General features: G+C 40.4%; 1 protein-coding gene across 1 annotated transcript; it reads right to left on the reverse strand.

The window, feature by feature from the left end:
* Positions 1 to 4,678: 4,678 nt before the first annotated feature.
* Positions 4,679 to 8,968, reverse strand: LOC110836304 (uncharacterized). Its single transcript, XM_022077391.2, has 3 exons — positions 8,709 to 8,968; positions 6,952 to 7,142; positions 4,679 to 5,173 (listed from the first exon to the last, which is right to left on the reverse strand). The coding sequence occupies exons 1-3, from the start codon at positions 8,833 to 8,835 to the stop codon at positions 5,042 to 5,044; spliced, it is 450 nt and encodes a 149-aa protein (XP_021933083.1). The 5' UTR covers positions 8,836 to 8,968; the 3' UTR covers positions 4,679 to 5,041.
* Between the last annotated feature and the right edge of the window lie 4,973 nt (positions 8,969 to 13,941).

The following is a 13,941-nucleotide window of genomic DNA, read 5'->3' on the forward strand; positions in this document are numbered from 1 at the left end:
TAGCCGCCATGACTAAGCGCATGTTAGGTTAAGGTCAAGTTGGCAACTCTGTGCATTTTATATATTTTTTTATAGTTTGTAAGGTGTCCTCCCGCCCTCCCCGTTAGGCACACATGTTAGGGTTTTGATTAGGCGATGTGAACTTAGCTTTTGTGTCCAGTAAGCCCTTCGTGGCCGAATGGACATTCAATTAGGAAGGTTTAGTCTTAAGTATTTTTTTTAAAAATCACAGGGTGCTTAACTTGACAGGTTCGGTAGGCACGACCAATTACGTCAATGCGAGAAGGAAAGAGAGAAAAAAGAACTTTTGTATTCTCTTCCTGTGAATAACTCGCATTGTTGGGACAAAGATTCAGTTTAACGTAAAACATAACTTGATTTTGGTTTTGTCGGTCTCTCACTTCATTGTTGAAAGAACCGTCTGAATCTATAGAGGAGTGAAATGTCATGTTTGTCTTTGTGTATTACGATGTTTTCAGGCTATAAAATGACTTCAAGATTCAACATTAGAGAAAGTAATCGAAATTTGTTGGTGTAATGTGTTACACATTCTTATTAATCGATAAACGCGAAACAATGACGTTTACATTTTGCGTTTTATATGCGTTTTATACAATATCCGAATAACCGTCGTTTTACGCATTCAAAAGCGTTACTGAAGCAAAAACACATTTTCAATAAACAAATTACGATCGGAGTGCGTCATCATCCGTCAAGCTGTGTTGACTCCAGAATTATTATGACGGTTTCTTTCATAAGCAACAAAATAAATACAGGGAGTTTTCGAGGTTGGACTGCGTTTTCGACGTTTTATTTTGGAATTTGGAGGAGCGTAGTTTTTAACACCGTAAATTTGAATTTCGTGGACTTCGTGTACTGGTTAGTCGATGTTTAAGCGACGATTATGATTTTGTTGCGACGTTCATATTTACTCTGTTTTGCACTGCGTGGCTTACAATTGTGAATAATTTACTTTAAAAGTCGTTGAGTTGTACGTGTTTATATGTACAACTGCAATGAATAAATTGTACTGTCAATTGTAAGCCTTTCGTGATCGCGGATGCTAAAACGTACAACGAATGTGATCTACAATTTAGCTTGAAATTTGCTGGACAGAAGTCGAATGAAGGATGTCAACAGCACAGGTAAGTTTTCTGTGTTAATTTCCTTAATTACTACAGACTTGTTGCTTACTGTTCTTATAGAAGTTTTCTTGTTTGTTTTGTTTGGTTTCAGGCCCCGCTCATGTCCTGTGCCTCAACGTGGCGAGCGTGTGAAACAAAGAACGGTGCATGCCCGAAAATAAAGTCCTCCATTCTGATTCCGTGCACTATACTCGGAATCCCCGATGCGAATATTTTAATTGGCTTTTAGACTTTTGTCTGTTTGTATACCGCCTGTTAGTTGACTCGTGTTCGCCTAAATAGAATTGCTTTCCGTTGGTTGTAAGGATTGGTATTTACGTTCCTTATAATATGTGTGCACCAAATGTAATTCTGGACAACGCTGGTATACATAAACTACCATTTTGTGTGTACTTAAATTCTAAGCTATATTTCAGCGCGTTCTGATAAGACAATGTTTGCCAGTGTGGTGTAAGAGAGTGCAATTTTTACGCGTGAAGTTTGTCGTCTGTCTACGCGTATGCGATGTGCTGGGAATGGATTCGACGTCATGTTTAGGGCGACTGCAGAAATGTGGACTACGATTTCGATTCCGTGTTCCTTGGTATTTTGATTTTCTCTGATCGGTACGTCGCTAAATGTTCTGTAAATATTATAATGTGGAAAGACATTCTTTTAGACGCGTAAATACGTAGTGATTTCCTTCCAAAGATGTATTATATAGCCCGTAAGTAATGTTTTTTAAACCAATTTAAGAGAATTAAACGTACACGTGGTACCACTTGTGTAAGTACGTGCCACGCGCTACGTTTTCACAGTATCTCCAAAATGAGTCATAGATTTGCGTGAAATTCAAATTATGCACACAGTTTTAGCAATATTTTCCTTAAAATGAAAATGTTTGGACAATATTTTGAAAGGGTCTGCCATACCGATTTTGATCAGTATCCGTTATGTCAGCATTAACTTTGCAGACGAACATGATGAAACTAATAGGCTATCTTTGAAACACGAAAGTTTGATATTAATGGCGCTGTGTAAACATCTATCTGAAATTATCAATTTATTTTTATCAGTGCATACGATAGTTTCGATAGGGTTCTCAAAGGATTAAAAGTGCTGTAGTTTGAAATTATCAGTTACGGGAATGCATCGTTCCTTTGCTAAACAGGATGACCGACTTACTGAAATGCGAATTCGTGTTAACTGGGTCATTTTTCCACGGCTTCCCGTGAGCAAAATTTTCAATTGCTGGGCGTTTTGCCAACAAAATACATCTAACACGGAGTTAAAGTAATAGTTTCTGAAATATTGTGCAAATGGAAGGCCGGGGCGTCTAGATATCTTAAGTATTTGGAGTCTACAGTATGATGATGTTCTAGGCAAATCACCTGTAGCTGATTATTTCGACTGGAGCTTGCATCATCACCAGAGTAGGGGATTTGGTGAGACACGGTACCCACCTTGGCTAGACGGAGGTGAGCCGATGTCTACACGCTCCGTTGTCCGTGTCAGTTAGGAAAGAACTCGTTGCACCGACTGGATAGGGGCGAATTGACCTAAGGTTGGGTCAGGATACCAATCCTACCCCTGCCAGGAATCGAACTAGCAAGAGATGGAACTCGTCGCTTAAAAGCATCTACCAGAATGCCGACCTCAACCTTTTGTAACGCACCTGTAGTGACAAAGCCAATCTTTCACACACGCAAAGGTAACTATCATTGTATTCTGCTGATGACAATTTTGTGCAATAATTATCACCAGTAATAAATTTGGCTCGCTTTAGTACTTATAAAAATGTTGTAATTGAAGGATTTTAGGCGACTTCTTCCCAAAGTGACGGCACGTTTTCAGATAGAATGATGGAGACAGAGATATTAACGGGCTTCTCCTTGATGCCTGCGACGTGTATGGCCTCGATTATTCCAGTGCGCATTTCAGAATCATTTGTTTTGTGAACGAGGCATCCTCAATGCCCTGCTAACAGAACGCGCTTGAGCACGTAGTTTGTTATGACGTCAGATGGGGCATGCAACGCAATACTGCAAAACATTAGTGGTTGAGAGATAGATTTCGTGGGAACCAATTATATAGTTCTTATCGTAAGACTACTTACGTGGGATCTTCTATCGCATTGCCACCACAACGCAAAATTAAGTTTCAGTAGGACTATTGATCAGGTGGACGGATCGAGTGACCAACGAAGAAGTATTGAGGAGAGTCAACGAGCAAAGATTACACGAAGGAAAGCTAACTGGCTGGGACATTTTATGAGAAGGAATGGATTACTGAGTGATGTCATCGAAGGCCAGGTTAAAGGAAAGCGAGGACTGGGAAGAAGACTGATGCAGCTAACCGACGATCTCAAACAAGGAAAGAATATGAAGTTTCAGGAATTAAAACGAGAAGCAGAGAATAGGGAAAACTGGAGAGCTCTTTTTGGGCAGAACAACGGACCTGTCGTCAGACAGAACACTAAATAATAAAAAAAGGACCATTGAGTTGATCGACTGAATACGGATTCCGTGTTAGTTTTATCATTATCTAGAATGTCATGGAGGTTTTTGCACTGAAATTAACCTTTTGGTCTTATTTATTTTATAATCTTATTCATAAAATTTTCCAAACTTTCTTGCCGGACATCGGTAGGAAAAGGTTTGAAGCCGTTATCTCCTGAATTTAATACACGAACACCTGAAAATAAAATGCGCACCAAATATCAAAGAAAATATGTTTCACTCTTTAGTTTCCAACAAACTGTTTTACACACATCAGTAGAGTTCAGTCCGTATGTGTAACTTTCGATAGTTACTCAAATCTTTTATTGAAATTCTATTTACGTGTCAGTTTTTTAAACATTTAATAAGTAAACTAAACTAAATCAATTAGGTTTATATTATTTAAAATATTTGCGAAGGCTAGAACGAGTTTGTATCTTTAGGTATATTAAAATAATGGGATAATCGGCGGTAGCTTCTAGTAAAATACGTACTCTGATTGAACGTGAGCAAATGTAATTTCTCGACATTTTGAGAGGGGAATCCGAATTGCGCATTATACACGTTCTACTTCTGACTCGGGTGCACGCCTGTGTTTACGTCACAGCCTTCGGGTTGAGAAAAACTGCCCCACGAATTTCGAAGTTCTTGTTCGCCATCTTTGTAATTCTCAACATGTAAAACGTATTTCGTAGAGAAACTACCGGAGCATTGCACCGGTTTGTACATGACGGTCTACCATATTGTTTCAAAAGAGATTATAGTCATATGTAACAGCAGAGATCATATATGAGATTTTATCTTCTCTCGGCGGTGAAGATGACGTTCTTTTGGATTATGACGCTGTGTGGACTCGTAGGCAGATACGAGCGTTTCGGAGAAACGTCCTGTTTCTTTTATTTAGCCCTGAAGATGGATATAATATGTTTCCCCGAAACGTCGCATTTATCCATACCAGATGCCTCTGTGCGCACAAACCTTGTGTTCATCGGCGTGGAACTTTGCTTGAAAGTAAAGAAAGGTTGTAGGGGTATACCCCAGACATTGCAAACCGCATCAGCTGTGTTCGTTTATTGCAGGTACAAATGTGTTGTTGAAAATCTAATAACGCTGCTGGTATCACATGGTTAGAAATTATTTACATCTTTTTCGTTATAATTTATAATAATCTTCATTTAAGTTAACCCTTTAAAGCACAGTGGTAACTGTACGTAGAAACTATTTCAATATAAAGTAAATAAGCATTTTACCCAAATTTCATTTGATTCTCAGAAAAAAGAGCGATTATTTCTCTAATCAGCGTTAGCAATTAAACATCGTTATGGTGACGCGTTGTGTTTTCTTTGAGGTAGGAACCAAACTTTTGTGCTTTGTGCTTGAAAAGGTTAACGACACTGCCGTGAATCTGGTGCGTCTTTGCTAAAGATCTTCCAGAGAAACTCCACAGCGGACGTTGTAAAACTGGTCACAAACTTTGAATTGCTGGTGGAACAGCGTTCCATTTGGACACAAGAAACTGCGAACCAAGTGATCTTGGCACAGGTGGAACGCCTGGAGAAAAAAGAGGTTAAGTGTTACACTTGAAATAGGTCTCTACCAGGACCGACTGAGTTGATATGGGACTGAGTGCATCTTATATAAGAGGACGACACGATTAGAAAGTTAAGCGACGCTTTAACAATTGTTACTGTTTTCTCATTTATAGCGAGTTACGGAAAATCCGTTTTGAGTTGTCATCTTTACTAAATTCGTCATAATTTAAAATTTATCAAATGGAATAGCAACGACTGTTTTCGTAAATGTTAAATTTAAGGAGACAGTCGAAGACAAAAGAAAGAAAGTAATTGATTTTCGTCTATTTCACTACAATTATTCGTTTCTGGTCAAGTGCGACATTTCGAAGGCATTTTCATACGAAGGAGAACGACATTTTCGGTCACACTCCAGTTATCACATTTCGAATCCGTATGCAAATTCATTCGATCGATGTATCGATAAATAAAAAATATAAGAGTGTAGAAGTAAGTCAGCACTCAGTAGCCAAGGTAACCTAGATGTTTTCAATCATGTTACGGTGCTCATATCAATTAACACAACTTTCTCCCTCGTGCAGCAACTGCTGTTACGCCTGAGCGATTTTAATAACTGACAAGCCGCGTACCTTCTCTACTGAATGGTTTAAATTCGGACCGTAACGTTGTAGACTCTCAGCCACACGGTAATATTTCCCACAGGGTTGTGGGCTGCAGTTGTCGAGACATTAGGCGTGATTAAAACGTGACTTTATGCACACTATTTTGATTATTTCGTCGTGTGTCACATTTGTGACTACGGCAAGTCCAGTCATGACCAAACTGTAACTTGCGATTGCATAAATATACCATCATAAGGTTTCTTTTCCATAGTGTTCATGCAGCCTAGTTTTCGTGACTATGTCGTGAAGGAATCGTGTCGACTCGTGACTGTTCAGATATTATGGTTCATTGGTGGTAGCTACATACTGTGCAAATGCCAAATAATAAATTTCAGACTGAACTGCTTGTGCAGAGACAACAATAATACGTAGTCCCTACCCTAGATACCGTAGTAACTGTCACCCGGTGACAAACCAAATGTTCCTATACTGAAAACTACACTACCCCTTACCTGACAGTAGGCCCATCTTCTTATCTTAGATGCCCAAAATAAATTCCCAGACTGTACCCCAGATACATCAGCCATTCCCCTGGAAGTTAATCCAGGGTGGTAAGCCCTCTATCCCTGATCTATATGTCACAGTAACTCTCCCTTGCAGCCAGTCAGTTTCGTGTCCCTGAGCTAGATGCTTCTCTACTGCCACGTCTGTAGCACCTACATCCCTGAAGAATTCTCTTCTGGGTTGTTGCGCCGTGTAGTCTGGTAGATGTTAACCAACGTTTCAGAGGTCATACTGCCTCCGTCATCAGAGTATGAAGATTTCTGTCTTCTGGGTTGTTGCGCCGTGTAGTCTGGTAGATGTTAACCAACGTTTCAGAGGTCATACTGCCTCCGTCATCAGAGTATGAAGATTTCTGTCTTCAGGGTTGTTGCGCTGTGTAGTCTGGTCGATGTTAACCAAAGTTTCAGAGGTCATACTGCCTCCGTCATCAGAGTATGAAGATTTCCGTCTTCTGGGTTGTTGCGCTGTGTAGTCTGGTCGATGTTTACCAACGTTTCGGAGGTCATACTGCCTCCGTCATCAGGGCTACACAGCGCAACAACCCAGAAGACAGAAATCTTCATACTCACCGCTGTGAAAACCTAAAATCTTACATCTGCATCCCTGTCCCAGGTTCAAAAGAAAGGTTCACCTGGCAATAAGCCTCTGTATCTGCGTGCAGTCCCCAATCCCTGCCCTCGCAGCTGAAGGCAGTATCAGGCACCCTGTCCAGGGTGGGGTACAGAGGGGGGTCGTGCGGCAGGTGCAGGTCGTGGTACGGGTCATGTGGAGTTCCGTCTGCGTTTAAGAAGTGACCCGCTCTTGTCAGCTCCGCCAGCAACGCTGCAATGTGAATGAGGCTCAGATTGATGAAAAAAAAAAACTAATACGTGGAATGGAGAAAAATATGCAATAAAGCAAATGTCATCCTTGAGGATAGCCTTTAAAGATCGAAACATTTTAAGTTTGTAATATCTCAAGATTTTATTACAATTGACGGGTACTCGTGTATGAATTAATCTGCACTCCTCCTGTAATGTTGTTTTTGGGATTGAATCCAGAAGGGTGGGACGGTGTATGTAGCATGCATTGGAGAAATAGTCTCTCTACTTCATTTTCAAATTCTTTGTCAGCAGTATTTTCTCGTCGTAAAACAAGTCGGAGTAGTAAGTAGTAGTTCTGCGTCTGCCATACCACTAGATCCTCCCATTAATGATCTTCTCGTTCTACATCGTACAATAAGAGCTGACAGCATCATTAAATCAGGAACGCGTAATTGAATAAGTAATTATTTTTACATCTACATTTTACAAAATGTTATTTCTCTCTGCGGGTCCATTTTAACGAGGCGTATGTGAGAGTGAAATAAACTCCCGCGCATTCTGCATCTGTATTGTAAATATAGGTGAGTGGTCAGTTTCATGTATAGGTCACTTTACCGATGGGGAGCACAGCCTCTGGTACCCATTAAATAGAAGGCTGGGTCGACCCCAGAGGGCTGTTTTGACACTGGAGAGGGAAGTGATCCCTGGTCCTGCAGAAAATGGAACTCCACCCTTTCAATTCGTTGTCATTTTACACGCATTTTAGCAGTTTTGCCCTTGGTCAATGATAATAATTGTTTTCACGAAAATCATCGTTAATTGAAATTATCTTTACTCGATTATAGGAAATACAGGACATCTTTTTCCACAAGCAACGCGAATTAAACACTGAAAAGCAAGCCAACCGATTTCCAAACCTTTATTTAAAAAAGGGGGCGCCGATTGGCCGAGGGTCGTGTTATATAAACATAACGTTAATCGGAAATGCATCGGTAACAGAAACAGTGGGACACTATGGGAGGAGGATTGTTAATTGAAATATCTTTAGTCGATGGCATCGCAAACCGAGGGACCACTGTGTTGGCAAATTTCATCTTCCACATTATGCGATTAGACAGTTTAAAATAAAGGGATTTATTACGTGAGTCTGGACTCTGCCTCGGTCCTGTTGAATCACTCAAAGGTCATTGTAATTCATCCTCCAATCCATTCCTAGGTCTGAAGATTAGTATCTTTCCTGTTTTCGTTCTAGAATTCTGTTCGCACATCAACATCGTGTTTGCTACATATCCCGTCCACGTAGCATTCTACTTAATTTCTCTAACAATGTCCGGTAAAGACTTCAAATTATGTAGTTTTCCCCGCTCCATACCAAAATTAATTAAAATCGGCTCAGTTGTTTTGCTAGAAGCATTACAAACAAGCACAACCTCGTCCTATAAGTTCCGTGCTTTATGCAAAGAAAGCACAAAGGCCACTTTACCCCTGTCTAGAAGAGGAAGAACTTTTTGAAACAATTTCGTTTTAATTGTGTTTAGAAATTGCATTAAATATAACCCCCTGATCCTGTATTCAAAATTCTTACCTGCTGTGAGAATCAGAGAAACACGCAGCATCTCGTGAGATTGTCGCCGCTTGTAGCGCTGGGTAGAAACAAGTGAAGATTGGCGCCTCGCGAAGAATGTGGGGCAGTAGCGAAACCACAATAACATAACGCTGGCCACTGACAGAGCGTAGCGGGTCCCCACCAGCCCCGTCGTCCAGTATAAGGTCAAACACCACCTACAATTTTACGTAAAATGGAAGTTTAGAAATATACAAACCTTCCTCGCAAACGTTGCGACCGCGTCACTTAACGCTGGTCGTTGCTTGTAATTTATTTTAAGTTGGACTTCATTTCATTAAACCACGGGAAAAATAATGTCAATTCTCTGCTCCTCGGTATGGTAAACAACGGAATAGTTTCTCAATGAAACTCAGTATTATTTAGCGAACTGAAATTAAGTAAAGTTAGCCTGTCTTGGATTACATTTACGTTTGAGTTAGTCCTACATTATTCAATCAAATAAACTAATAAAGTGATATTAATAAACTTCCACTCATGTATTAAATAAATACTCTATTTCCGTTGCATGTATGTAAAAAATTCCTAGACCCGGTCCACAGACATTTTATTGAAGTTTCGTTTTGTCCAATCATCTTCGCATATTCATTTGTTTTAGGTTCTGTTTATTTTGCGTCCACAATCTTTAGTGATGCCGGTAATATTTTAGATCCATTGCCCACTGCGAGTGACACCTGTTACAGCTGCAAGTTAAACCCTTTCCCACGATATCCGGATTGCAGCTGTACAACAGCCGATCTATTGCCAACTCTCAGTTTACGTCTGGAAAAAGAAATGAAAAGGATGTCAGACGCTGACACCGTACGTCAATACCGTTACAGCCCTGACAAGACTAGTTTATTAGTACCATTATCAATACACGTGCCATGGTGGCTACGTTTGAGTATTATGTTTAAAAAAAACACGTTCGAAAACCTCCTTTGAACTAGTAACCCGTGAATTTATTTCACTGATTCTATAGAAGAAACGAGGCTAAAATACTAGGCCATTGTAAAAGAACAAAACCATTACGCCGGAGGAATTAAAGGAGCATAAGGCAATTACATTGTATTCTTAAAGCTTTATGTACTTTAGTTACAAAATGAAGACAACTGAGTCGTTAAAACAATAAACACGTAATTTATAATGAGATGCAGTGGCGGCCCGCCCATAAGAGCTGCAGAGATGCAGCACCCCCTTTAATTTTTCAAAAATAAAACAAAATATTTTTTGTGTTTATATAATTTCTAACACTTTATTTCCTCTATATCTTTATTTTAGTATTGTGCCGTACGTTGTCATTATCCTCTAATCGGCTGAACTGACAGTAAGTCCACGGGCGAGGAGTGGAAAGCAGAACGGTGCTATCATTCGGTTGGATGGATTTCGGCGCGGCTAACAGTTCAAATGCGTTGAGCGCTGGGGTTGGTGGAGCGTGGGGCACTTCTCTGGTACAGCGCATATCGGAGCTGCAGTCCCCGCAGACGGCTTATAGTAAACACCCTTGTCCGGTTCCACGTGTTTAGACTGGTTTCTGTATCACGAACTGTTTCGTGGTTATTGTTAATGAGTGTTCAATAATTCTGTTTTGACTATTTTTGTTCTGATAATGATAACGATCAAAGGAAGTGTATCATAGTTACCGCAAATTACTTTTTATAAATTGTCTTTGAGTGAAAAATTATGTACAAAATCATGGCCGCCCTCTTCCGGACTTATAAATAGTTAAAACATCGTCGATTACGTATGGATTTTCTCCTGATGTAAATTTAATTTTCATTTATTTATATTGTTATGTGTTGAAATATTATTCTGATTTTCCCCCTAGCGCAGCACTACCACTGCTCAGACTCACGAGCCGCCACTGGTGAGCTGATATATAAATTATTAAATCGATTATTTACAATCCAATTGTAATATTTTAGTGCTTAATCGGCTGACCGAATCCATGCAGTGTTGACACATGCAACTTATCACAATGTTCTAGCATTTTATCTAAATGGAACGCGATCTAAAACACGATAACACAGTATCCTACAATATCGACTCTGCACAATTGCTGAAAGTAGAAAGTTGTTGCATTCTCGAATTTTTTCCGTTCTCGTTTTGAGATCAGAAGGTTAGTATTGGTGGGTCAGGTGTGGGTGGGTTGTGTAGGTGTGAGGCAACAGACCGAAACGTAAAAGCCGTCTTCAGAGCTGAGCCAAAGAGCACGTCAGCGCCCTAAAGAACAGTTTGGAAAATGGATACATTTTTTTTTGTTCTTATTACTTACGGAACTTTATTTCCTATTTCATGTTGCACCAGTTTTGATGCGGTGATACTTTCGGATAAGCTGGCTACTCACTATAAAATTTTAAAAAAGTTTAATTTTTTTAAAGGATTAAATATTTACCACGAAAAATATTTCAAATTAAATTTTTAATTCTGTAATAAGATAGATCTATGGTATTATATACCAGATTATTCGTATGATTAGCCGATTTATGAGAGTTATAGAAGTCCAATTTGAATTTCAGACTCGCTGACTTGGGGTCGTGTTGCACGAACAGGAATCATAGTTAACACACGCCCCTCAACTCTTAATGTACAACGTATTTAGCATTTTGTAAAAATGTTTTCAATAGCGTGGGAGATAACACTTGTGCGCTGACGGACGCAACATCACTATTAATAAAGCGTATAACGTCGGCTTGCTGTAAGCAGCGACACGGAACGTCTTATAAATTACCCGCGTCAGTTGCACGTTGGAGAAGTTGCCTGAACGGCCAGGCTGTAGAAATAACCGGACACGTAATAAAGTTACTTTACGCGGTGTTCGGCAGCAGAAACATGTGAGTATTTATCTTCATTCTCCGTCCGTCTTTACTTTCCCCTGGGGAAAGAGGAGATGCCAACTTTCATTTAGGAGGTTGGTTGAGTCCGAGCGTTGTCTGAGCCTGGAGATACAGAAACGCTTCTCTCTCCGCAGTCCCCGCTGTCTGTCTCGTCTTCTCTACTGGATGACGTAGCATGGCACTTGTGTTCCTGAAAATTATGTTCCTAAATTGATTATAGGCGATTCGTACAGCAAACAAAAGAGGCGGTTTAATCTTTACCGTCATTAATTACCGGTCCTGTTAAATAATTAGTGAGAATAGGAGGTATAATTCCTTCTCATTCTTGATCTTGTCTCTCGTCGCAGCGGCACGCCTCGGCCGCGCTTTACTTCCAGACCCCTGGTAACTCACTGGGTGGACCGAGACATGTAGTGTAAATGTGGATAGAAGACGTGAGAGTTTCGATCGAAACACTTGAAAGGAAAAGAGTGCAGTTGGGATCCACAGACGTAAATGGTAGGATATTATTAAAATGACGTTTAGAGAAATCTGGTGTGAATGTGTGTACTGAAATTATCCGGTTCTGGTCAAGGTCGAATAGCAAGCTTTTCTGAACACGGTCGTGAAATTCGGGTTTCATAAACCCAGGTCATTTTTTGACCGGCTATGCAACTGCCAGTTCGACAAGAACCCCTGTATCGTGGAGTTTTTGTTATATTTTTCCCCTTTGACGACATGTTGCTTTAATTGTCGGAGCGGCCAATTAAATTAACTGTAAATTTGGTAGTGGCCGTCATATTGTGGCACCAGTTCGTGGTGGCCCGTTACAACTTTCCCCGCTCCTGTCGGCGTGCCATTCGTTGTTGAACTCGGCCAGATCGAATGGAGCTGGTTAATCGTGCAGATATTACCGCCACCGATGCTTTCACTCGCCGTGATTTTTAACGTGACAGGGCTTAACAGGGAGGAATGGAATAACATTATCGTGACTGAGTAACAATTTGCAAATCTGAAGATAACATTGCCAGAACAAGCATTACTACATATTGATCAAGTAATTACCCGTCTGGTAGTTAAACCTTTATTAGACCTACCGAAGTCAGCAACTGAATACGACCCAGAGCCAATTTTATCTTCACAACCCGTGTTCCTGAGATCGATCTTAGTTAACCTTCCACCACGATATCGAACTTCCCGGTCGAGTGGTAACCATCCCTACTTCACATCGGCTATGCTGATTGAGGTTTTTCGTAGGACTCCGATCAGTAAACTAGCCAGCCAATTTACCAACATGGCCAGCGGAAAGGCTGTCATTAAGCAATTCCATTACACAGTAAATCTTTCATTTGGCGATCAATCATCCAGAAAGTCAGCCTCTTAATGAATCGGATAATTTTATCAACTGGACAGTCAACCAGAGAGCGAGGTGCTGACACCTGCCGTAAAGTGAGGCTAAGCACGACACAATTGTAGGTGGCAAGCTAATGATCATGACCCACTTGGGTCCTGGAATGTGGCCGACTCTTACAGGGACAAACCGCGAACGTTTCTGCTAATTTTGTGACCTTTCAGCCGCTGTTATCATTAGTCTGCCCATTCAAGGACATGCTTTCATTACTGTACGGTAAGCACAGTAGAGTTACGAAGGCCCTGCACCCAAATTAGACACGTGCTACATAACTCTGTGTGGCACGGCCATGCAACCATAAACATATGCATTCAGGCCCTGAAGGTGTGGTCAGAACATTGTTTTTCGTCGCATCATTACACTAGGCTTTGAATCCCACATTGCTGAACATGAATAATGGTGCATTCAAATGTTAAAAGTCCATATATTTTTAGCACTCTGTTATTCCCTCAATAGGAGACCAAGTTCCACGCTCATATAAAAGGAATTTAAAATTAGAAATAACCTAAATATGATGGCATTTTACTACTATTTATTTTTATTACCCTACTCTCCTATCGCATCATGTTTATGTGCCCTACCTCCTAAACGTTGATAACTGGAAAAATAATTTCAGAACTTGAGAGTGAAATCTCATGATATTGTATTTCGCTTTAAATGACCTCTCATGTTTCTGGAAAGTCATTTGATAAAAGTTTTGCAAGAATTTGTCCACTTTCTCCCTCTGTAGACGGAGTAAGTTCATCTGTTGGCAGTAAAATGGCGGTGAGGTGGAGGAAATTCGAAGGTTTAATAGTAGTTAACATCTACCAGACTAAGGCGCAACAACCAAGAAAATAGCCATCTTCCTTCAGACCCCCGCCGAGAAAACCTCAAATGTCATTTAGTTTACATCTTACCGCCTGGGTTTCTGCTTACACGACGTACGCCGTCGTGTTTAACTGTAAATAAAACATAGGTGGCAGCACAATACGCACAGCGCTACTAA

Source organism: Zootermopsis nevadensis, unplaced genomic scaffold (assembly GCF_977971745.1).
Source record: "Zootermopsis nevadensis isolate Lab colony 2312 unplaced genomic scaffold, Znev_1.0 Znev_ptg000002l, whole genome shotgun sequence".
NCBI lineage: Eukaryota > Metazoa > Arthropoda > Insecta > Blattodea > Termopsidae > Zootermopsis > Zootermopsis nevadensis.